At 59.5% G+C, this 24,787-nt stretch overlaps 1 protein-coding gene across 3 annotated transcripts in view; it reads left to right on the top strand.

Annotated features, from left to right (window-relative positions):
* MACROD1 (mono-ADP ribosylhydrolase 1) overlaps positions 1-24,787 on the top strand; it is a 152,516-nt gene that overhangs the window by 123,768 nt on the left and 3,961 nt on the right. For 2 of the 3 annotated variants that reach the window (XM_061203540.1, XM_061203542.1), the window contains exon 4: positions 14,047-14,076. The exons of the other annotated variant lie outside the window; for it this stretch is intronic. In XM_061203540.1, the coding sequence (XP_061059523.1) occupies positions 14,047-14,076 (30 nt within the window). The remainder of the gene's footprint in view (positions 1-14,046; positions 14,077-24,787) is intronic. 3 annotated transcript variants of the gene reach the window in all.

Raw genomic sequence — 24,787 nt, 5'->3', positions numbered from 1 at the left:
GGACCAGCCTGCGCCAAGGTACAGAGGGCCAGATGGGGAGCAGCTTGTGGGCAGAGGGCTGTGGGAAGGAGAGTCAGAGGCGAGGCCAGAAGTACAGGCCTGATCAGGAAGGAAGTTGGAAGGAGGAGAACATCCCCAAGATGTTGGGGAGCCAGAGAGCACTGTCTGCCTGATTGCCCGAGGAGGTGGAAGGCGGGGGCAGGGTGGAGGATGGCGGGGTGGAAAATTCGGGGTTTTGAGGTTGGAGGCTCAGAGACCTCTGCTGGAGCCCGGCTTCCCCTGACAACCCCTCCACCCCACCACTGCCTCTCTGACCCCCTGCAGACCTCCTTCTCCAGGCTCAGAACCCCACCCTCCCCCTCAGCTCCCGTCTCTCCCACCCCTGCCCCCGTCCAAGTTTACTGCCTTGGTCCCCACCACCACCCAGGGGCTCTTGAGGCCCGATGCCCTGTGTAGGCCACCTTCCCGGGGACTCAGACAGTTCCTGGGCCCTTCCCCTTTGGTGCCCTTTGGTCCTCTCTGTCCCCCCAACAGGCTCCAACACCTCAGGGCAGCTGAAGCCACTGAAGATCAGACGGGGTGTCCTGAGCCTGGGTTCCCCCTCCTGAGTCCTGGTGGAGCAGAGCTGGGGTCCAGGGCTGGGGTTGGGTGGGGTCACTCAAGGCCCCTCGCCTGCCTGGCACAGGTGCAGCCAGGCCTGGCAGGTTCTGAGCTCAGGACACTTCTGAGACTGGGTGCTGGGAGGAGCCACAGACGAGGGGTGGGGAAGGAGGGGGAGGGCTCCAGTGACGGTGGGGGGATGGGGTTGCCCAGCAACCACCACGCTGCCTCTGCGAGGAGGGATCCTTAAAGAGCTGAGCAGAAAAGGCTGGGCTTGGAGGGGCGGAGGCACGGCCTCGCGTACCAATGGCTGCCTGCCACCCGGCCTCCCCCTCGTCCTCCCTCCAGGAGTGCAGCTCCAGCTGGGAGGGTGGCAGGACTGGGAGGAGGGGTGCCCAGCCCAGGGGGACCTGAGGCAGCTGGGCCTGGAACCACACTGGGGTCCTATCTTGTCCCCACAGGACACAACCTGGGAGGGGGCAAGAAGGCCGCCTTGAGGCCCTCAGGACAGGGAACACCCTGGGCTCCCGGACCGCAGGGCCTGGGACAGGAGGGAACTGGGACTCCTCAGCACCACCCCTGGCCCTCCCGCCAAAGGAGCTCTAGTTTTAGACCCAGATGAAACCACCTCTTCCCAGCTGAGTGACCTTGAATGGGCCACCTCCCCAACCGCGTGTCCTGAGAGTCCCAGAGGGCCAGCTGCAGGACTGTCGGCCAGAGGCTGCCCAGAGAAGGTGGGCCTGACAAGGCTGTGTCTGGTGGGTGGAGTTTCTAAGGAAGTCCTTCCTGGTGTCTAACTTAAATTCCCTGCACAGCAAAGGCTGGCTGCCTTTCCTCTGTCTTTTTTTTTTTTTTTTAATAAATTTATTTATTTATTTTTTATTTTTAGCTGCATTGGGTCTTTGTTGCTGTGCGCGGTCTTTCTCTAGTTGCGGCGAGCGGGGGCTACTCTTCATTGTGGCGCGCGGGCTTCTCATTGCGGTGGCTTCTCTTGTTGTAGAGCATGGGCTCTAGGTGCGTGGGCTTCAGTAGTTGTGGCACGTGGGCTCAGTAGTTGTGGCTCGTGGGCTCTAGAGCGCAGGCTCAGTAGTTGTGGCGCATGGGCTTAGTTGCTTCGCGGCATGTGGGATCTTCCTGGACCAGGGCTCGAACCCGTGCCCCCTGCATTGGCAGGCGGATTCTTAACCACTGCGCCACAGGGAAGCCCCTTTCCTCTGTCTATATCGGAAGAAGGGAATGTCTGTTTGGTCTCAGTACCACACCTCATGTTCCAAAAGCAACAACTAGCGTGAGGGTTCAGCTGTGTGGTCTTCTTCTAGTTCCTTTCCTTTTAGGGCCTTTTCCTTTTAGGGTTTCCCTGTCTATACACAGAGGGGCTGGACTAGATCAAGGTGTGCCTCGCTGGGGTCCAAGGAGGCACCTCTGGACTTCTGCCGCCCTCTCAAAATCACTGGGAGAGCTCCCTCCCAGCTTCCTGCAGTGGTGGAAGACGGGGGTGGGGGGCATCAAGGGGGCTAGAGCCCTGCCATTTCCTCACACCAAGGTGCTCCTTCCATCGACTGGATTGAGCCACATTTGGAAGCCAATCCTATGCCCGATCCAATCCTGTCTCCCATGGTCCTCTAACTGGTCCCTGTGGGTTTAGCATCGCCTCTCTTCCTGGCCCTCCATCAACCCATCCTCGGCCACCACCATCCCTCCAGCCCCTACCTCCAGGTCCACTCCCTTCAATTTGCTCCCCCTCAGCTCTGAGGAGCTGCCTTCTAAAGTGCAAGCCTGACCCTGCCACTCCCTCACTCTAGCACCTGCCATAGTTCCCCATGGCCGTGCGAGAAGGCTCAGGGCCCCATGGGCCTGGCTACCCCTCTGCCCTCAACTCGGGCTCACTCCCCTCTGGACATTTCAACCAGATGGGGCTTAATCCACATCTGTTGAATGAATGAATGTCACTGAGAGCAGAGCTTCAGTGCCGGCCGTGCTGGCCTCCAGAGCACAGGAATGACCAAAGCAGACCAGGCCCTCTTCCACAGGCTGCCATGCTGGTAATAAACCAGCAAATAAATGAGAGGACGGGATCACTACAGGACCATGACGTGCCCTCTGAAGGAAATAAACAGGGTGATGAGGAACAGGGTGGGAGGCACTTCAGGGGAGGACTTTCAGTGGAGGTGACATTTTCATTGAAGACCTGAAGGATGAGCAGGAGACAGTTTGGAAAGAGATGGAAGAAGAGTGTGCCAGGCAGAGGGAGCAGTATGTGCAAAGGCCCTGGGGCATGAAAGAGCCAGACCTATCCGAGGAAGAGAAAGAAGTCCAGGAAATTGGGGAGAATGGAGCGTGGCATGCAGCCATGCATTTGTGGAGGGGAGTATGGATTTTATTCTAAGTGTAATAGGAAGCTATTTGAGAGTTTTAGGCAGGGAAGTGACATGATTTAATTTATATTTTAAAACGATCATCTGAACAACCACTTTGGAGAACAATTTGGCAATAACTAGTGGAGTTAAAGATGTGCATATACCACAACCAGCAGTCCCACTGCCAGGCGTATAGGAGACAAATTCCAGCACATGGGTTCATGGGCCGCGTGCAAGATGCTACTGCAGCTGGGTTTGCAAGAGGCAAAACTGGGCACGCTTGACTGGTGGTCAGTGGGAGGACGGGTGGAAGAGTGTGGGACAGTCCCAGCCTGGAATATTACATAGCGGTGAAAGCAGACCGACCAGAGCAGCCTGGGCCTGCCGGGATAAGCCTCCCAAGCCTCACCACAAAGGGTAGCAGCCAATCCCAGGAGTTCCACTTTATATAAAACTAAGACACGATGGGCTTCCCTGGTGGCACAGTGGTTGAGAGTCCACCTGCCAAATGCAGGAGACACGGGTTCGAGCCCTGGTCCGGGAAGATCCCACATGCCGCGGAGCAACTAAGCCTGTGCACCACAACTACTAGGCCTGCGCTCTAGAGCCCGCGAGCCACAACTACTGAGCCCACGTGCCGCAGCTACTGAAGCCTGCACGCCTAGAGCCCCTGCTCCACAACAAGAGAAGTCACTGCAATGAGGAGCCCGCACACCGCAATGAAGAGTAGCCCCGCTCACCGCAACTAGAGAAAACCCGCGCGCAGCAACGAAGACCCAACGCAGTCAAAAATTAATTAATTAATTAATTAAATCAAAAAAAATAATAAATTAAAACACGAATACCTGGGTAATAGCCTGTTGAGGGGTATACATAGTAAAACTCTAAAGAAAATACATGCCCAATTCAGGGTGGTGGGTTCCTCTGTTGGGGAGGAGAGGGGTGGGGAAGGAAGGGGAGGGCTTCAGCTCTTCTATGACATTGTATTTGTTGGGCTGTTGGTGGGTCAAGGGGCCGTGTGTGTGTGTGTGTTTGTGTGTGTGTGTGTGTGTGTTCAATAGAAAAGGAGCCCCGGTTGCTGAAGAGGACGGAGTGGAGGGTGAGGGCCAGCAGAGGAGCTGCCCAGGTGGGAGGAGACGGTGGTTGGACCTCATGGGGAAGTTAGAAATGCAGCCCCAGACCTGCCCTGCTGTTCAGAACCTGCACTCTTTCCTCCTCCCAGGCCGTCATTTGTTTTCTGCTCCATTAGCCCTGGTTCTCTCCTTTCAGGAAGAAAACTGAAGCTCAGAGAGGGCAAGGGGCTGCCTGGGATCACCCAGCAAGCTGGGGGTAGAAGAACCTGTGACCCTTCCTGAGGGGTAGGGGGGCCTCTCCAGCTGGGGCTGAGCAGGGGGTCAAGGCTGCCTGCAGGACACACCCACACCACCCCGGGAGCAGTGGAGAAGCAGCCTCTCCAGGCCCCTCCCCCAGAACCTATTCCCCTCGTCGTCCACTCTTCCACCCGCCAGGGCTCCCTTGGGCCCCAGCCCCTCGTTCCTGCGTGGCCGGAGACTGTGCCCGCCCGGCTGGCTGGGGCCCAAGTCATCTCTTGGTAATTGGGTTTCAGGGATGTTTGTGGTTATGCTAATGGTGGGACGCTGAGCGCGGGGACCCCTGGCTCCTGGGGGAGGGGAGGCCCAGGCAGCAGCCAGGGTCCCACAGCACTGCAGACTCAGCACTCCCTCAGAAATCAGACTGCCTGATTCAAAGCCTGGCTCCCTTGAGCAAGTCATGCAACCTCTCTGAGCCTCTATTTCCTCATCTGTAAAGTGAGAAAAATAATAGTACCCTCTCATTAGGCTCTCCAGGGAGGGAAGGGTAAAATGAAAGAATCCACTGAAAATATTTGGCCCAATGCCTGGCACAAAGAATTTGCTCGATAAATGTGTTATTAACTATTTTTTGTTTTTGTTTAAAGTCTAAAAGTTCCTCCAGGAAAATGTGAACGGGGGCTAGCCAAATCTGTGCAATGAGCTAATGGGTGACTCACTTTTCTTTTGCTTTTTATGTATATTATCCAATTTGGGGCAATGAACATGAATTTCTTGCAAAACAAAATACCAATATGTAGAAGGTGTCTAGGGGGCTTGGAGAATGGGTGTTGAGGGAGGGTGGGATCCAAGAGTTTGGGGTCCAGCTTGGGGACCGCCAGCTGGGAGGTTGGGTCTCCAGGGGCAGAGCCCAAGGAACCCAGGCAGGAGGGGACAAAGGAGGGGCCTAGGCCAGCAGGAACCGCAGCCAAGTCACCTGCTTTGAGCTTAAATGGCTGACTGGGCAGCTTTTGTAGGGAGAGGCATGGGGGTGGGATGCGCGGGGTAGGCCAGGGAGGGGACTGCAGAACCAGAATGGACGTGGGTGAAGGGGCAGGAGTGAGGGAGGCCCATCTGAGGTTCAGGAGAGCCGAGGAAGGGGGGGCCTGGCACAGGGCCAGTGGGAAGGAGGAGGCTGAAGGGGAGACTCTGGAAGAGGGAGCCCAGCTGGGTACAACTCCCAACAGATTTGGGGAATCTCAGGGCTCTGCTCAGAGAAGATGGAGTGAGGAGCTCGGTCCTGGAGGCAAAAAAGCCAAATCTGGCTGAGCAGGATGCTGAGTGGTCCAGGCTCCAGAGTCAGATCAATGGGATTGAAATTCTATCTCCACCACCCTCACTGTGTGGCCTCGGTCCAGGCGCTTATCTGAGCCTCAGTCTCCCCATCTGTAAAATGGAGCGGTGCATCCAGTAAGGTCCCCATGGCTCTCCCTAGGAGGCTGGTGAACAAACCTTGATGAGAAGAAACTGCTGTCATTATTATTGTTGTTATTATTATTAATGCAGCCTGTCAGCAGGCTGATCTCACCCTTCTCCCTGGCTGACTGGGAAGAGCTGGGGACCCCAGCTCCTGCACCCAATGCCATCACGAAGCTCTATGACGCCATAACAGTTTTAGAGGCATTTTAAACTTTATCATCCATGCCCCAAAGGCCTTCACTTAACTGACCTCCCCACCCCACAGATGAGGAAACTCAGGCCCCAGGGAGTGGAGCAACTGGCCCAAGGTCACAGCTGAGGGTTACAGGACCAGACCTTGCAAAGCACGAGGACGTTGGCTCCTCCGATAAGGGCTGTGGCCTTGGGCAAGTCACTTTGCCTCTCTGGGCCTCAGTTTCCCCGTCTGTAAACAGGGCGGGAAGGGGTGTGTGTACACACGTACACACATGTTGAGCTGATCAGCAGAGGTCCGATAGCCTGGTGCCGATAAGTGTGAGCCCCTTGCCCCCTATGAGGGCCCCCCAAGCCTGGGGAATGTCCAGTAAGCCTCACACTTTCCACCAGGCAGCCTCACCTCACAGGACAGTGACCTTGGCCTGGGAGACAGAGCTTGTCAAACACGGCAACTGCTCTTACAGCTTGAGATGCCTTTGAAGTCTATTGTTTTCTCTTCAGAAATTCAGCACATTTCACATTTTATTCCATCTGTGGGACGTTTCTAATCTAAAACGTGTTTTAAACGGCTCGCCCTCAAGTAATGTGGACACCCACTGCAGGCCTGTGGGAACTCGGGGAGGAAACGGTGAGGACTTCATGGGAACAAAGCCCACTCCCCCAAACACCCCGTGGGGCTGGGGGCACCATTCCATTCCATCGCGCGGGCCGTCAGTCAATCGTCACCTCATAGGTGCCGGGCGCTGTGCTAGACTCTGGGGCACAGGGGAGCAGTGGGGGCTCGGCCAGGCAGAGGCAGGCCAGGAATGGGGCAGGTGCAGTGGAATTGTAGGGGCTGTTCGGGGACGCACAGACACTGGGGGAGAACCAAGGAGGAAGTCTGGGAAGGGATCACCTGGAAAGTGCAGTAGCCCCCTGGTCCCCCTCCTGCCCCCTTTGCCCTCTGACCTTCTCTCCTACTTCTCTCCCCGACTCACTCTGCCTCAGCCACAGAGGCTCCTGGCTGTGCTTCAAACCCACCAGGCGGGCTCCTGCCTCAGGGCCTTTGCACAGGCCAGCCCCTGCCTGGCCGGTGCTCCTCACAAGTGGCTTCCTTTTCAGCGGGTCCCCGACTCCTTCTAGGTGAGCCCCTACCCACCTGCCTGCCACTCTCTCCTCCCTTCTATCCACTTCACAACCTCTGGCGCTAATGGTAATTCTTGTTCAAGTTTATCTGGTTGTTTCTGGACTGTCTCCCTGCCTGATGATGAGATCTGTGCCAGCAGGGCCTTGCCGGTCTGTGTCCCAGAGCCTGGCACATACAGGGGCTGGATGTGCCTTTGTCAAATGATAGAAAGCTGAGATCTGGCCTTACAGGGGAGGGTGGAGGAAAGGGGCCAGGGAGAGGGGCTGGGTGATTTGAGGGAGCAGTCCCCCCACCCCAAGCCTGGCCAGCAGCCTCTCAGGCCTTGGAGGCCAGGATGAGGCCACGTGGCAGCCGCAGCCTCCGGAAACACCCGGAGGGGCCGTGCCTGCTGCAAAGTCACTGCTGTGCCCGCTCACCCAGCTTCTCCCTGGCCCAGTAACCTGCTCAGCGCTTTCCTCAGGTCACCAAGTCTCCTCTGTGATGGCCCACACGGCCCACCGCCCCCTCCCTTGGCACTCCCCCACCCGGGCTGGAGGATTTAGTCCCTGTCAGGGAAAAGCCTAGGCAGCTCCTACACCACCTCCTGTCACTGCCCTTGAACCAGCCCTGTCACCTGCATGGCCCCCACCCCAGATCCTGCCTCTTAGGGCCCCCCCGGGTGGGCTCTTCTGTGAGGCCTGGTGGATGAGAGCCTCTCCTTCAGAGCCAGGGGACCCCATGCGGCCTTGCTGAGTGACTCTGGGCACAATCGTAACCTGTCAGGTTTGTTCAGTGTATTGTTCGTGGGTGCCTGCTGCGCACTGGGCTCTGTGCTGGGCGCTGGGGACGCACTGTGGACGAGACACTCAGGGCTGGGGGGGTAGGGAAGCAAAGTAGACGCTCACCTGGGAGGTGAGGATGCTGGAGGCAGTGATTCATGGCCCATGGGAGGGCGTAGCCGGAGACCAGCTCCAGACCCTGCCGGCTCTCAGGGCCGGAGATGGTGAGGGTCTCCTCCAGGCAGGGGACCAGCCCTTGCAAAGGCCCTGGGGCCGGAGGAAATGGGGCAAGTTTGAGGACCTGGAGTGTGGCTGAGAGATAGATGGGAGGGAGAGAGGACAGAGATAAGGTGATGAGTCAGCAGGGTCATGGGTCTGGGGTATGGGAGCAGCTTGTTCTTTATCCTGAGAGCAAAAGGGGGCTTTGGACCTTTAACCAGGAAGCTGGGAGTAACCCAGGAGATGCTCATATTTGCATAGTGAGAAGATCCTTCTCCATGGCTCGGCTCTCTCATCTGTAAAATGAGTTAGTAATAGTGTCTTCCACACAAGGTCAGGATTAAATGAGCTCATGCAAGTACAGGGCTTACCTGGCCCAGGCCCAGGCCCTTCTGCCACTGTGGGCCCTTCCTCTACAAAAATAAAAGTTAATTGTATGACTTTGTTGGCATAAAGACGAATTTATTAACATTTTATATATATTATATATTTTATATATACTTAAAATTATATATAACTTCTGTTTTCAACCTAAAAGTTCACTTTTTCTTCTGATTTTAAAAGAAATTAGGGACTTCCCTGGTGGCACAGTGGTTAAGACTCCACACTCTCCATTCAGGGGGCCCAGGTTCAATCCCTGGTCAGGGAACTAGATCCCACATGCATGCCTCAACTAAGAGTCTGCATGCTGCAACTAAGAAATCCGCATGCCGCAACTATGAGTTCGCATGCCTCAACTAAGGAGTCCATGTGCCACAACAAAGGAGTGGGCGAGCCGCAACTAAGGAGCCCACCTGCCGCAACTAAGACCTGGCACAACCAAATAAATAAATATAAAAAATAAAATAAAAAGCGCAAAAATACATACATACATAAAAATAAATAAATAGAAGAAATTACGTTTTCATGGTCCCTAAAAGTATTATGAGCCCCAGGTACATGCCTATTACTCCCTGCCTGGGCCCTCAAAGTGGGGGCCACTCTAGGTGCTGCCTGGCAGGGCAGGAGGGGGTGTGCAGTGGGGAGCAACCAGAAGAGGAAGAGGAGGGAATTCCCCGGCAGTCCAGTGGTTAGGACTCAGCGCTCTCACTGCCAATGGCCTGGGTTCGATCCCTGGTCGGGAACTAAGATCCCGCATGCTGCGAGGGGTGGCCCCAAAAGAAAAGAAGAGGAAGATGTATCTGTGTGTCCCCCTCCCCTCCGCCCTCTCCCCTCGCCTCCCCCTCCCTCCACCCCTGTTCTGCTGCTGCCCTGGTTCAACCACATTCTGGCCCCTTTGATCCTCCCTCGGCCTGTGGAGAGTCAGGCAAAGCCGACCATGTCCTTCCCCAGCATAGGCACCCCTGTGGCTCCCCGTCCCTCCAACCAGGGAAATGCTCAGACTCATTTCCCTGCATGTCCTTGCTTCCCTCCAAGGTGTGCTGCTGCCTCCTCTGTGAAGCCCCCAGACTCCAGGCTGCTCCAGCTCTGGTACCTTCCTCACCTGGACATTTACACACTCCCCTCGACTCAACTTGGGTACCCTTGGTGGCCCCTGGCACACAGTTGGCACCCAAGCAAAATGTTTTTTTTTTTATCATGTTGTACATTACATCCCTAGTACTTATTTTTTTAAACAAAATTTTTTTTAATTTATTCATTTATTTTTGGCTGCGTTGGGTCTTCATTGCTGTGCGCGGGCTTTCTCTAGTTGCGGTGAGCGGGAGCTACTCTCCATTGCAGTGCGCGGGCTTCTCGTTGCGGTGGCTTCTCTTGTTGCAGAGCATGGGCTTTAAGCGCGCGGGCTCCAGTAGTTGTGGCAGATGGGCTTCAGTAGTTGTGGCAGATGGGCTTCAGTAGTTGTGGCTCTTAGGCTCTAGAGCATGGGCTCAGTAGTTGTGGCGCACGGGCTTAGTTGCTCCGCAGCATGTGGGATCTTCCCGGACCAGGACTCGATGTTTTGTGCAGAGAGTGACAGAGGGGCCGCTGGGTCCCCTGAAGTGACAGTGGCCAAGCACTCCGGGTCTGGCCCTCTCCCTTTCACCAGGCAGTGGCCACATTCCAGCCCCTGAACTGGGCCGGGAGCTGGGGCACAAACTGGGAAGCAGCTCTCCCCCACCCACAGGACAACAGGTGCTGGGAGTCGGGGGAGGGGCTTCCCCCCCCCAGGTGCCCCGGGCCTGAAAAGGTGCAGAGTAGGCAAGGGAGAAATGGGGGTCGGGGGACTGCACTGCATGAGCAGCAGTGCGGGGGCAGGGAAGGGCTGGCAGAATGTGTGAGAGGCGGGGAGCGATGCCCCCAGCGCACCCCAGCCCCAGCCCCTGGCCTGGTGGGCCGCTATCAGCGGACAGAGGATTTGGCAGTGACTGGGGTGAACCTCATTTCCACCCCAAGGTCACAGGCGCAGCACTGAGGTTCCTAGCCAGTTAATCGTGTCCAACAGAGCACGGCACAGGCACGTCCACGGGCAGGGGCCGCGGCAGGGCTGGACCACCTCGTCCCGCATGGGGGCCGACAAGCCAACTCGGATGGCAGGCGTCGGACCAGGCATCTCACAGCCCCGGAGGCGCACACTCTGGCCCAGGAGCCTATGCCTGCCACAAAGCCAGAACAAGCCTCAAGTCCCGCTCAAACCCTAGGGCCAGGCGTGGGCCCCCCCTCACAAGCTTGATGACCCTGCTTTGCTGGGGCAGGTTTGGGTCCTTTGGGTGGGGCTGTGTTACAGACTCTGGTTTGGACCTGAGGTCCAGTGCTCGTCCACGTCTTGCTCGCCCATCACCCCGCCTCAGCAAGGAAGCCCTTTCAGACCGAGGGAGGGTGCAGGGGTTAAGAAAATGGGTGTGACAACCAGCCATCCTGGTTCAAACCCCTTTCCTCCCCTCACCAGTCACGCCGTGAGCCTCAGTTTCCTCATCGGAAAAATGGACTAATGACCAGTTGTGATTTAGAGCCTCAAACCAAACTGAGGGGAGCATGGGGGCGGTGGGGCGGCAGAAAGGGGAAGAGCTGGAGACTCAAGGCCAGCGTGCGGGTGAGGTGAGGTGGGAAGGGCCAGCCAGGGCCGGGGAGCAGGAAGGCCTGAAACTGCCCTGCTTTGGATGGGAGGCTGGGCGGTACACCCAGGGGACCGCCTGTGGTATCTTTGGTACTGCTCCCCATTTTCCGTGTTCCCCCCAAGGCTACAGGCCATCCTCCCAACTGTGAGTGCCTCGGGCAGCCCTATTGGGGCACCATGTGACCAGGTGTCCAGGCCCCTGGGGAGAGGGCCAGACAGGGGCCTAAGGGAGAGAGGAGCAGGAGAACGGGGTCTAGACCATCAGACTGCAGCCCTTCCCCCTGAGCCCCGCCATGGGACTGCCGGGCATGGTGGGCTGGGGGAAGGGGACACCGCAGACCGGCCTCCTGGGATACCTGCTGAACTTGGGGACAGGCTGGTGACCAGGTCCTCCGTGCAGCTTGATTCTGAGCCCCCAGTGCTGGGCCACACCTCCCTCTCCCACCTGTGGCAGGTAATGCCACCTGGCTACCTGGTCCCCCCTTCCCCCAGCTCAGCCTCTGCCCCAGGCTCACCTCCCTCCTCAGCCCCTGGATGAGACATCGGGCCAATCCACCCCAGTCCCCTCACCCGGGCAGGGCCACACTCGGTGGGGTTTAGGGGGTGCAGGGCAGGTGGATGTTGGCATCTCCTTCCAAAGGGGCCTGCAAAACAGCAGGTCGGCGCCCCTCCCCTCCCGCCCCTTTGAGGCTTGCTGCCAGTGCATTTGACACTGAGCTCTCCACCAGCGGGAGCCAGCTCGTTTGCGGCCGGTGTTAATTAAGAGAGAGAGGTGATGGGGGGAGGCAGGGAAGGGCCGTGGAGGGCAGCTTCCGACAGCCGCCAGGACTGCCCTGGGAGGCAAGGGGGCCGGGAGCTGGACCCGCGCCGACCTAAGATGCCTGGGTCTCCCGCGCTGGCTCCAAGGCAGAGCTCTCCTGACGTCCGACCCCTCATCTTTGCAGCCAACCTGCTGGGGTGGGAGGCGGGTCAAGACTGCATCAGAGGGACCTACTGTGTGCTCTGCCTGATGTGGAGGAGGCGGGCCTCAGCCCTGGGGGGCGGGGGGTGGGGGAGGCGGGGGCGGGGGCGGGGCAGGGGAAGCCTCCCTCCCACAGTCCCAGCAGTCTGCAGTCGAGGTTGGCCTGCTTTGTGTCTTGGCTTTGGATCAGGCCCCGTTCCAATCCTGCTGCCACGCAGCTCAACCTCTGAGCTTTGGTTTTCTTATCTGTAAAATGGGAGCAGTAGCACTGCCCTTGTGGCTTTGTTATGATAGTAAATGGGGTCAGTCTGTGCCTGGCAAATAGCCCTCGCTCGGTCATTGGCGACGTGCATTCCTGGGGCAGAGGCCACATTCCAAGCTTTGCGGGCCCAGCCCCCAGCGGCCTGCCACGTCTGCCTGGGTGTCCCGCGTGGTCCATCTCCTGCTAGCGCTCTCCCTCCGGCTCCGGCTCTGCCTGCCTCACCCGCCTGCTCAGCCCGCCTCCGCCCACATTCCCCGCGGCCCCCCAGCGCTGCTCTGGGAGCGCCCAGCCGCTCCTCGCCTCTCCATCTTAATTAGCTGCTTGTATTAATCTTGCAAGTAACGTGGCAACTTGCAGCCCTGGGTTTTCGGGCTGTGGAATTAATTATTCCCCAAGCGAAGAGCTGTCAGCTCTGGGAGACCAGCCACTCAGAGCCACCCGACACCGCTTAGCAGCGTCCACAGCTTCCGCACAGCACCCCGGGCCTACGGCCGGGCCAGCTCAGAAGTGGCCCCCATTCCTGGCCTGGGCTCTTTTCCGTGTCCCCCTCTTACAGAGGGGCTGCAACAGGACCTGGGAAGGCAGGGAGGGATGCCACAGCGGTGTCGGAGCTGAAGGCCCCGCCTGGGAGCCAGGACCCCTGGGGCCAGAGGGGCTGAGGCACAGCTGACCCATCTCCCCACCGGGCAACACCTGGGCCTGGGGAACGCACCTGCCCTGTCTCACCCATCACTTGCACTCATTAGCATCAGTGCTTCACACAGAGGCAGCTGTGTGGCCGGAAGCTGGAGGCCAGGCTGGGAGGGGGCGCTGACTTGCATAGCCCTCACATTCTGACGGAGAGGCTGCCAGCCTCACTTTGCCCCGGCGTCGGCCCCGTGGGGAGGCCAGAGAGGGCAGCTGGCCCGGCAGAGCGAGACGGACAGGGCAGCCGCGGCAGCTGGCGGTCCAGCTCTGGTCGAGGGTGCGGGGGGCCAGGGGCCGGCGGAGCTGAGGAGCCCTCTCTCTTCCTTGACTTTCACAAGTCACCCATCTGTTCCAGTCCGGTTCCAGTCCCAGTGCCCTGGGCCCTCCCTGCGCTGCCCCGGGGTGGGGTCCTGACCTCGCACGTGAGTGCTGTCGTCCATGAGGCTCCCGGCCCTGGTTCACAGTCATCCCCTGGGCGGCACTTACCACGGCTGCAGCGATGCAGTTTGTTCCCAGTGGCTGCAGCTCTGTGTCCCCCACAGTCTGTGAGCTCCGCACCTCTACACCAGGCCTGGCACAGAGGGGCTCGGGAGACCCTGCGGGAAGAAAGAATGAGTGTGGGACTTCCCTGGCGGTCCAGTGGTTAAGACTCCACACTCCCAATGCAGGGGACGCAGGTTCGACCCCTGGTCGGGGAACTTAGATCCCACATGCTGCACTGTGCAGCCAAAAAAAAAAAAAAAAGAAAGAAAGAACGAGTGGATGAAGGATACGTGCGGCCGGGGGTCACCTGCCACTCTACACCCCACATGCAGCTGCTTCCGGGGTGAGCGGACCCGACCGTGGTGCCTCCCAGTCCCACCACCCTACCAAACCCAGGCCCACTGGGAGCCTCAGCGGGAGAGGAAGTCCCAGCCCCCTCCGCCTCCTGGTTATCTGCCCCTGCTTCAGGGACCCTGTGCCCAGGGACCCGGGCTGGCCCTCGGGCCTGGCTGGCAGCCCCCCATCGCCCCCTCCACGCAGCTGCATGCCCCACCAACCTCTCCCCGACTGACCACCTTCGTCTTTTTCTCTTGCAGCCAACAGCTCCCTGCTCGGAGGCGGCGGCGGTGAGTACGCCCTTCCTGCGGCCTGGGGGTTGGCTGGGGGTCTGCTTCTCTCCTCCTGGCCCCTTCACCCGCGGAGCCCAGCTGGCTGCCATGCGCCTTCCCCGCAGCCTTCCCCCTGGTCCCCACGGTGCGCCGTTCCCATTTCTCCATCTCTGCCCTTCTTTACTGCCTCCCACCCCATCGGCCTTGCCCGGCGTCACCCTCACTGTGGATGAAGCCGGACACCTGGCTGGCAGGCCCGGCTGCTTCAGCACTGGGTGACTGGGGTAGGTCCCCACCCCCTGAGCAGAGGCCTCCTGGTCTGTAACTGGGGGCTGGAGGGCCCCCTGAGCTTTCAAAGGGACTGGGCCTGGGACCGGGTCATTGTGGGGCCGGGGCACAGGTGTGGTGGGGAAAGCCCAGCCCTGCCCCTGACGCCCATGGGCCCTCGGCCAGCCCTGCGCTCCTTTGGCCTCAGTTTCGCCACCTGTGAGGGCAAAATTAGCGTCTCTGCTCTGCCCTGCAACCTCGCAGGGCGGCTCTGCCGCCAGGACAAGTTCTCATCAAGTCATGGGGAGCTCCACCAACGGTTAAGCCCACGAGAATGCAATGCGTGTGTGTTCACTGTTGTCAAGGACCACCAGGAAGCAGGGGTTCCGGCAGGCCAGGCGGGCAGGGCGTTGGAAGTCAGCGTGGGCCCAGCCCCCAGGGGCACAGGGCAAGGTCAGCAGGTGCCGGCGGGGAGGGGCGGGGGGACAGCCCCTATGGCCCCGGGGCCCGGCCAGGCCAGCACAGGCTGGCCACACCAGCCGCTCGGCCCCAGCCCCTCACCCCCCAGCTGGCGGGGCTGCCCGCTGTCTGTGCAGGCAGCAGTACGATTGGTGAGCTAGGGTCAGGGGTTAATGCGCCGTCGGATAAATCCCAGGGTGCGCTTATGGCAGTGGTGGCGGGGCCCAGGCCAGGTTTTAAAAGGGGAAAAATAAAAGGGGCATAGAAGGTCAGGAATAAATAAGAGCAGCGTTAAGAGCTGTTGATGACCGGCCAGGATGCAGGATGGGGGGGGCGGGGAGCCTGTTTGTGTTTAGAGACATTTTCCCTCCCTCCCTCCTTCCCTCCCTCCCTCCCCTGCTTCTCCTCCAGCTGTCCCTGTGGAGGTCACAGCTACCCTGGTGGCCTCACAGCATGAGGTGGCTTCACTGGGGACTGGGGGTCCACAGACAGGCCCATCTAGGACCCTCTTCTGAGCCAAGTGCCTGGACAGATCTGCCGGGCACCAAAGGAGCTTGGTCCCTGCTTCCTCAAGCTCACAGGCCAGACAGGAGCACCACCACGACACAGGGTGGTCTGTGCAATAGGGGGGGCTGGGCCGGGTGCTCAATGAGGAGTACAGCCTCAGTGTCCAGGCTTGGGGACCAGGGAGGCTCCTGGAGGAGGTGGTGCCTCCACTGGGACCCAAGGGATGGGTAGAAGGCAGCCGGTGAAGAGCAGTGGGAAGGGTGTGCTGGGCAGAGGGAACGGCACAGATGAAGCCTGGAGTGAGGGAGAGCGTGGGGCATTCGGGGACACTCCGAAGACTGGAGTGGTCGGAGCCCAGCCAGGAGGAGGGGAGACGGGAGAGGACTCAGGGGCCTCAGAGACCACGTGAGGAGCCGGATTTTTAGCCATTCAGTTTGGAAGGCAAAGGATCACAGAAAGGTGTGGACTTATAAGTCCTAAGTCAGGTCATCACCCCTCTTCTGCTCAAAATTCTGCCAGGGCTCTCACCTCACCTCCTTCCCACGGCCCACAGGGTCTCCAGCCACCTGTCAGACTGCCTGGCCCTCTCCACTCTGTGCCAGCCACACCGACCTCCCTGCAGTTCCTGGAACAGACCTGGCCCACTCCTGCCTCAGGGCCTTTGCACTGGCTCTTCCCTCTGCCCCGAATGCTCTTCCGCAGAGAGCCATGTGGCTGCTCCCTTCACCTCTTACAAGTGTTTACTTGCGTGCCGTCTACTCAGTGAGGCCCACTCTGACCCCTCGAAGTTGCAGCTCCCTGCCCCTGCCCCACCTCCCCAGGCCCCTCACACTGCTCTAGTTTTTCTTTTCCTCCAAGCACCTCTCTCCTAATGTGCTATATAATTTACTTGTTTATTATGTTCATTGTTTATTGGCTGTCTCCCCACTGAGAACGATAGCTCCAGAAGGCATGACTGTATCTCCAGCACTTAGGACTGGGGCTGGCGCATACAGTCGGTGCTCAATAAATGGTTGATAAATAAATGAATGAATGAACTACCGGTAAAGGCAGGGACGGCCTTACATGTCAAGCAAAGGACTTGCTGATGAGGGCAGTGGGAGCCACTGAGGTTTCAGGCAGGGCAGGGAGTGGCTCATAGATGGCCTGGTGACCTCACTCTGGGAGGTCAAAGGACAGCTGCTCTGGCCAGATTGAGGGGGGAGGCCCAGTGGGGTCCCTCTAGCTCCCTTTCCTGCAGCACTGAGGGTGAGAGGAGGCTGGAGCAGGCCCCAAGCGCAGCCTGACCGACGCAGAGATGGATGGGGTGGGCCAGGACCCAGGAGGAAGTGGGCCCGGAGTCCAGCCTTTTAACGCCGGCCGAGATTTATGGAGTCGCCGCCAGTGCTCACTGGGGCTGTCACTCCGCTAATGTGATTGGAACAAGGCGGAGGTGGCAGGGAGGGGACGGGATAGGGAGAGGCTGGGGCTTGGGGGGGCCTGGCACCCACCTGGGATGGGAATGGTAACAGGCCCTGGGCCCCCGGGATGTCCTCTGCTCTCACATCTGCCACCTGTACCCTCTGCTGCCCCCTGGTCCATCCAGCCTTAACGCCCCGACCTGCCAGGAGGGAGGGCACAGGCAGGGGCAGCCTGGGACTGGGGGGTCTGGGTCCCCATCTAACTCTACCCAGACAGACCCTGGTCTTCCCAGGTGCCCTCTTCTCCCAAGTCCAGCCCTGCAGGGGTTCAGGCCTCTACCCACCCCCAACTTCCCATCACCACCCATTTACCTATCCAGTCACCACCCATGCATTTAACAAGCACTGGTCCCATTCAGCCTGCCCTGGCCACTCTGTTGAAAACTCCCCCAGCCAGCCCAGCCCTCCATGCTGATCCTCTCCCCTGTCCTGTGCCTGTTCCCAGAGCACGGATGCCCTTTCAACATGCTTGTGTTTTGTGCTTATTTTTATTGCCTTTCTCCCCACTAGAACATACTCTCCCCAGGAACAGGGTTCAGGGGATTCCAAGCCCCTAGATCAGCCTTTGTGGGGTGGTTAGTTGCACCCCTGTGTGCTGGGTGCTGCCCTAGGAGCTGGGGACTAACAGCCCGCCCCGGGGTTCTCATACAGTCCTGTTGGGGAAGGGTAGCTATCAGTTCAGAAAGGAGCTCTTGAAAGGGGGGCTGAGGCTGGCCTGCAGGGCTTTGGTGCAGGGAACCGCAGTGTTTACAGAAAGTATGTAGGGGAGTCTTCTGGCACCCTAAACCTCAGGGGAACCCCCAGGGGCCACTGGGGCCAAAAGGACTTAACCCAAAGGGTCCAGGGCCCCTGGGCCTGCCTCACTGGGGTTGGGCACCCACCAGGCCCTGAGGCCAAGGTAGGTGGTGTGATAACACAGTGAAGGCCCCCCACTCCCCATTCCTTCCCAGCACTCTTTCTGAGTCTGTGTGTATATGGAGCCGGGGAGGACACCTGTGTCAAACCCTGGGACTCAGGACTTGACCCTGCCCTCAAAGAGATCCATTTTGGTAGAAGTCTTCCCAACAGAGGGGGCATTTGACTTGGGCCCCAAAGACTGCATAGGAGTTCATCGGGTACAGAGGGATGGAGAGGCCCACCAGGTAGAGAGCCCAGTGTCTGCGGTGGGGAGACCTGACAGGGCTGGGGCAGCTACCCAGCCGGACCCTCAGGCCTGGGGACTGCCAGGCCCACTCCTGCTCCCGCCTCCTTCCTGGAGAGCCTTTTACTGGCTCGATAAAAAATTTTTGTGAACAAACACTCTCCTATTGTATGGTAGGAAGGGAGGCGGGCCCTAAATCAGGATGGGAATCGACAGGGCCCTGACGCGTGTCTCTCCTGTTTATTGGGACTGAAATGTTTACTCGGCGATAAGGAGCCAGCCTTCTGGTGGAGATTTGTGCACTCTTTTTCAATTACCCCTCGTCTTTCTCTGCCACTTTCGCACTAAAGGGATAATAAATGTATCGGAGCGTTTCAATTATTCATCTAAATCATGACTGCGCCTGCCACGGCCAAGCTTTAGTGACAGATTAATTCAGGGCCGCCTTCCTCTGCTTGCAGCGGCCATCTCTGCCCCCGCCTGTCCAGAGCCCCAGGGGCCAGCCCAAGGGGTGGGCGGCTGGGGTCAGGCAGGTCCCTGGCAGGGGCAGGGCAGGATGGAGCCCCGTCCACACACAGCCACTGCCAAGGACCCTCCCTTCTGGAGGTCAGCAGGCCACCCAAACCTGCAGGCCTGTGAGGGCGCAGCCACCCTGCCCTCCTGCTTATCGGCTCTGCACGCCCTCCACCCTATGCCCACACTGCAAGTCCATGTGTATGTCCCTTACACTGCAGGGTCCCAGGCATCTCCCACCAGGGAGAAGCCAGAGGTGGCTCGGCTCCCGGCATAGCCCTCTCCTGCCACAGGGCCTTTGCACATGCTGCTCCTGTGCCCGCCCACCACACCTTCCCACCTAGTTATCTCCATGTCAGGGCAGCCCCTCCCACCAGCAGCCCCCCAACACACACACACACACACACACACACACACACACGCCCACACACTGCTCTATTTGCTGAGGGGCCTGCCACGTTCCTGGCGCTGTCCTCAGTGCTGGAACACAGCAGGCACTGGGACACAGCAGCCACTGCCCCTCTTGGGCCAGTATTCTGTCACCCTTGAAAATCAGACTCTTGTTTGTGTGATTAAGTACCAACTGCTCCCCATCAGACTCCCCCACTAAGGGGCATGCACAGGGCGTCTGTCTGTCCACCTCCTGGAAAACAGTAGGTGCTCAGTGGGGACCTGTTGGTGACCCGGCCATGCCCAGGGGCGCCTCCCCACAGCCCAGGTATCTGTGTGCATTCCTCCTCCACCCACCATGCAGGCACATGGCTCGGGCAGAACCTGCCACCCGGGGCCCAGCCTCTCCTCTCTCCACACAGGGACCCATGAGTCCAGGGGGCGGGGGGCACCCTCTTTCCTCTCTCTGTCTCCGTCTGAGTCTCCCTCGCCCCCACTCGGTCTGTCTCTTGCCGTCTCACTCTCGCTCCATCTCTCTGTCTCTCTCCTCCACGCCGGCTCCTCCGGCACCTGCATTCTCTCCACCTCTTGCTCTCTCCTGCTCACTCGCCCTCAGGATTCAGGCCTCGACTTCTGCCCAGCTCACTTGCCATCCCACGCACCTCCACCTGGCACTATCTCCATCGCCCAGCGCCGCTGATCTGTGATTGCTTCCCGGCTCTGCTCCGATTAGCTGGGGCCTGGCACAGCAGGCAGACAGGGGGCCCCCGTGGCCCTCTCCAGGCCAGGCTGTGTGGGCCGACCAGCCAATCCTGAGCACGGCTCCGTGCCAGGCTGCGGCGGGGGGGTGCATGGGGCGGGTGTGGCCAGAAGTTGTCTGGGGCAGGGGGCCGTGCTGCGGCAGAGAGGGGAAGGGCATTCCTGGACGAGGGCACAGCAAAGGGCCCCAGAGGCCATCTCAGACCACGCTCCTGTCCTGCTGGCACCTTCCCACTGCAATGGTTCCTGTTGATGCAGCCCTCCCCTCCCACCTCTCCCCCTGTTGCCCTGCTGAGCCCTCTGCCTGGACCCCTCCTCCCCTGACCTCCCCAAAGCCTTTCTTCTCATCACTCAGGGCTCTGCTCAGATGCCACCTCCTCAGAGGCGCCTTCCCAACCCTGAACCGCACCCATGCCTGCCCAGCTCCCTTCCCTCTCCTCTGGCTCTGGAGTCTGTTTCCTTCTGCTGTTTCACTGCGGTGATATTAGAGCCGCACTTCGCCTCCCTCGCCCAGGGCCTGGCGCCTGGCGGGTCCACCTCCCCACTGCCCAATGCCTGTGTTGAGGATGGTGGGGGAGGCACGCGGAGGCCAGATGTCATCTAAGGCGGAGGCCGGAGGGAGCCCCAGCCTTGCTCAGCGTTCTTGATTTTATTTCATGGACTTGTGGGAGCCATGGGAGGTTTCGTGAGCAGGGGAGTGACACGGTCCCCCAAGTAAAGGCCCCAGTTGAGGAGGAGGAGGTGCTAACAGCTGCCAGACGTGTGGCGCGCTCCCTGCGTGGATGCCAGGGCCTTGCTGGGCTCTCCCTGCAGAATCTCACCCCCGTCACAGCACTGTGGGACACACGTACCGTTAGCATCTCCATTTTGCAGATGAGGAAACTGAGGCACCAAGTCCCTTGAGCTGAATCGCGCTCCCCACCCCCACCCCTCAGCCAGCCCTCCCTGGGTGGGAGAGAGAAGGGCGGGGACTCCAGCTTCGGCCTCTGGGGCCCGTGCCCCGCCCCCAGCGGGCAAGATGCTTCCAAGCCCCTGCCTGCAGCTGCCACAGGGATTTTTAATAACGGGAGTGATTTTTGCATGATGAATGAGGCGCTGCCGTTGTGTACATAATGAAGCCCTAATGTTTTCAAATCCCCATTTAAGGAGCTGATCTCACCCCGTAATGAATTTCAGATCACATCGCGGAGCTGTCGTTCATCCATCTTCTCCCTGGGGCACCCACCCACCTTGGCCCCTCGAGGGTGGGTCCTGGCGAGGGTGGGCTCTGCCTCCCGCCCCCCACAGTGGGATGAGCCCAAGGCTAGCACAGAGCGGGGGCTGGCACGGGTTTGTTGACTGAATGAGTGACCAGGAGGGTGTAGGCAGAGGCCGAGGCAGTTCTGGCAATGGGGTATCATGTGGGGCTGAGGATCCCAAGTCTCGGCCTGGGCCTGGGAGGAAGATGGAGGCCAGAGATGAAGAGGGTAGGAAGGGCCAGAGAGAAGGGGGCCCGAGGCCCTGGCCTGGGTCACTTGGCCAGGCTTTATGGCTGGGCCTGCCCCCTGCAGGTTAGGGGCCTGGCAGTGCAGCGGCTCAGGCTTCTGCCCCCTTTCAGCCCTGGCATTCGGCGTTTGTGCAGGTGGCTGGGATGGGCGGCAGCTGCAGGCTGCGCCAACGTGGTTGGAGTGGGAGGGCTCTCAGGCCGGGCGCCCAGCCCCTGGGGCCTGCGGGGTGAGACGTCTAAGTGGGAGGTGGTCCCGAGGGCCCAGACCCAGGTGCCTTCCCGGGCTCGAGAGGTGCACCCCTCCCCTGGCCCCGTGGGCCTCAAGCTCACCCCTCTGCCTCCCCAGCCCTCTCTCTGCCAGGGCTTTCTGGGTGACATTTCCACCTGGCAGTGTGTCCCATCCCTTGGGCAAAGGGGACCCCAAGAGCATGAGGGACAGAGGAGTCTTCTGCCTACGGAGTCCGTGGCTGTGCCTCGGTCTCCCCATCTGTAAAATGGGGCGACATGTGATAACGTGCAGGGCCCTTTGGTACCATCTCGCACTGAACGCTCACACCGAATGCAGAGGGAGGTGCTGTTACTGAGCTTGTACAGATGAAACTGAGGCGCAGGGAGGTGAAGTGACCCGGCGGAGGGGTGGGAGAGCTGGGGGGAGGGAGCCTTGGGTCTCTCGGGGCCAGGTCTGCTCTGCTACCAGGAGCCGTGGCCCACACAGCCCCAGCAAGCTCCTTTCAGAGGCTCTGAGACTTGGCACCCTGGGAGGGCACTGCCCAGGCCCGTCCTCTCCCTCCACTGCCCTGCGGACCCACAGGAGCCCACAGGGCAGGGCTGGGGGCTGCCCAGGCAAGGCCTCACAACCCCCACCTGGCTGAGAGTGGCTTTGCCTCCACGAGCTTTTGTCCCTGTTCCTGTGAGATGGAGGCTGGGGAAGCGGCTCTGAGCATCTGCTCTCCTGTAACTGTGAGATCTTGGACGAGTTGCTTAATAATTCTGGCCTTTAGTCTCCCACCGCCCCCCGGCCACCTCTCAGCAAACCTCAGTCCTCCCCACAAACTTTCTGAGGCCAGTTCTGAGGCTCAGAGAGGTTAAGTGACTGGCCCAAAGCTACTGGCAAGCTTGTGGGCAGGATTTCTGGAAAGAGAAATCCCAGAAGGGGGCGAGCAGGGGGGCCAGACCCACAGGACAGTGGAGGGGAATGGGGGGGAGATGGAGTGGTAGGCCCAGGGCCAGCCAGGGTCTCCTGCCCTCTGTCAGGGGCACAGCTGCCCTCCTCTCCCCCAGGCCACAGGCCTCCTTGTGTTCCTGTAAATAATTAATTAGCCCCTGCTTGCTTGTTTGTTTAGCATGAGGAATGCTCCCCCACTGAGATGCATTTATTGCTGAATAAATTTAAATATCTAATCTTCCCTTCATGAATATTACAGCACTCTAAATAGCGGCCAAAATATCCTAAGCGCCTTGGCAAATGGCCCCCACGGGAGCCTGTCTGCTTCACCTCCACTGGCTCTGAGGAGGGCCCGGCTCCAGCCCTGCCCTCTCCCAGCGCCCTCCCGGCCCTGGACTTGTGAGGCAGGGGATGAGTCTGAGCTGATGCTCCTGAAGGCTCAGTGCAGGGCTGTGGAGGCCACACCGATGGCAGGAGGCTGGGGTGGGCTTCCAAGCAGGGGCGGCTGGCTTCTCTGGGGGACGTGCCTGGACCAGGGCGGAAAGTCAGGGCTGGAACAGAGAGAGGGCAGACAGGGCCCCCAGACAGAAGAGATCAGGGAGGCAGGAGGACGGGGAGAGCAGGTCTCCAAGGCAGCCTTGCTGGATCGGATGAAGACAGTTAGTGGTCAGCCTGTGGGTGCAGCTGAACAGTCGTGCAAGAGGAGTGGTCCCAGACCGCTCAGCAACCAAAGGTCCCCAAAGCAGTCCCTCTGTTGGGCGGGGGATACGTAGATGTGGGGAGGGGACAGGAGCCAGGCTGCAGGGGCCAGCAGTGAGGAGACAGCAGCCGTAGACAAAACGTCTTCCCAAAGTGTTTGGGTGAGGAGGGCAAACAGTAGACAGACAGCCAGGGTGGGAGGGAGGCTCAGGATGGGAACGGAGAGACAGGTCCTTTCATGGTCCTAGAGGAAGTAGAGCAGTCCAGCTGTGTGACCTTGGGCAAGTCTCTCACCCTCTCTGTGCCTCAATTTCTTCTTCTCTAAAGCAGGAAAAATAATAGCACAGCCAGGCTGTGAGGCCCAAATAAGACGGTGGATGTACATGGCTCAGCGCCTTGCTCACCAAGAAACTGTTGAGGGACTTCCCTGGTGGCGCAGTGGTTAATAATCTGCCTGCCAGTGCAGGGGACACAGGTTCAAGCCCTGGTCCGGGAAGATCCCACATGCCACGGAGCAACTAAGCCCGTGCGCCACAACTACTGAGCCTGCGCTCTAGAGCCCGCAAGCCACAACTACTGAGCCCGAGGGCCACAACTACTGAAGCCCACGGGCCTAGAGGCCATGCTCTGCAGCAAGAGAAGCCACCCAATGAGAAGCCCGTGAACCGCAACGAAGAGTAGCCCCCGCTCGCCGCAACTAGAGAAAAGCCCGCGTGCAGCAACAAAGACCCAAGGCAGTCAAAAATAAAAATAAATAAATAAATTTTTTAAAAATTTATTTAAAAAAAAAAAAAAAAAGCTGTTGAGGCTGAAATTAAGGAGCCAGACCTGGGACCTTAAAGGTGGAGGAGCGAGGGGGAGGCTGAGGAGGGAGGCAGAGTGGCCTTAGGGCCATCTTCCGGGAGAGGAAGGATTCAGCCTTGACCTTAGTGGAGGGACATCTGAGGAAGGCCCTGCCACCCATGTGGGCTCAGTCTCCCCAGGAGAGACCCCAGGTTTTCTGCTGACTCGGAGTGAGGTGGGGGTCAAGTTGGAGCTTTGAGGGTTTTTTGTTTTTGTTTTTTTTAATTTTTTTGGAGTATAGTTGTTTTAGAGGGTTTTTGGATGTGGCTGACCAGGGAGGGGACCGAAGGTCAATTGGTATGAACTGGGGCACCCTCTAACCAGGCAGGCCCAAGGGCCAGCTGCCCCAGGGTCAGGTGGGGAGTGGGGAGGAAGGACATTGTCTTTAGATGGGACCCCAGGAAGCCTCCTCCTTCCGGTCTCCAGGGCTCAGCTTAGCCCAAGGAAGAGCCGGGACCGGGCCTGGGGGTCAGAGCCAGGGGAGGTGCAGGTCATGGTGGGAGACATGGGAAGGGCAGCCCTTTGGGCTGGGGGCCTCCTCTGGCACTCAGGGATGGGAGAGCCACAGGCTGCTGTGTGGACAGGGAGCGGGGGCAGGAGGGGGCCTGGCTGCTGAAACCCTGAGTGCCAGGGCCAGTCTGGGCACTGGCTTCTTTGGGGAAGGGTGAGCAGGGGTGGAACCCCGGGCCTGTCCCTCAGCTCTGCTTTGGGAGAACTGCTGCCTGGGCACCTGCACACGGCCCGGCCCTGTTCTGCATGCTGCTCGGGGGACTCCAGCCCGAGGGCTCTGCCAGCGCCAATTCCTCCCTCCGCCTCCCCCCTCATGCCCCCAGGTCAGCCCCAAACGCTTGGCTGCAGGCCTGTCCGCTCCTGCAGGAAACAATAAGTCCCTCAAACACAGATCTCGCTGAGCGCCACTTCCACACGGCCCCCACAGTGGGCCAAGGTCGCCTGCAGGGTGGACAGCACGGGGAGATGGCAGGCAACCAGGTGCCAAGTGGATGAGACCACTGGGGCAGGGCTGGGAGGTCCCCAGGTGA

The sequence above is a fragment of the Eubalaena glacialis genome, chromosome 10, assembly GCF_028564815.1.
Source record: "Eubalaena glacialis isolate mEubGla1 chromosome 10, mEubGla1.1.hap2.+ XY, whole genome shotgun sequence".
In the NCBI taxonomy this organism is placed as follows: Eukaryota; Metazoa; Chordata; class Mammalia; order Artiodactyla; family Balaenidae; genus Eubalaena; species Eubalaena glacialis.
The sequence above is the reverse complement of the archived record's forward strand: the minus strand, read 5'-3'. Positions and strand labels throughout refer to the sequence as shown.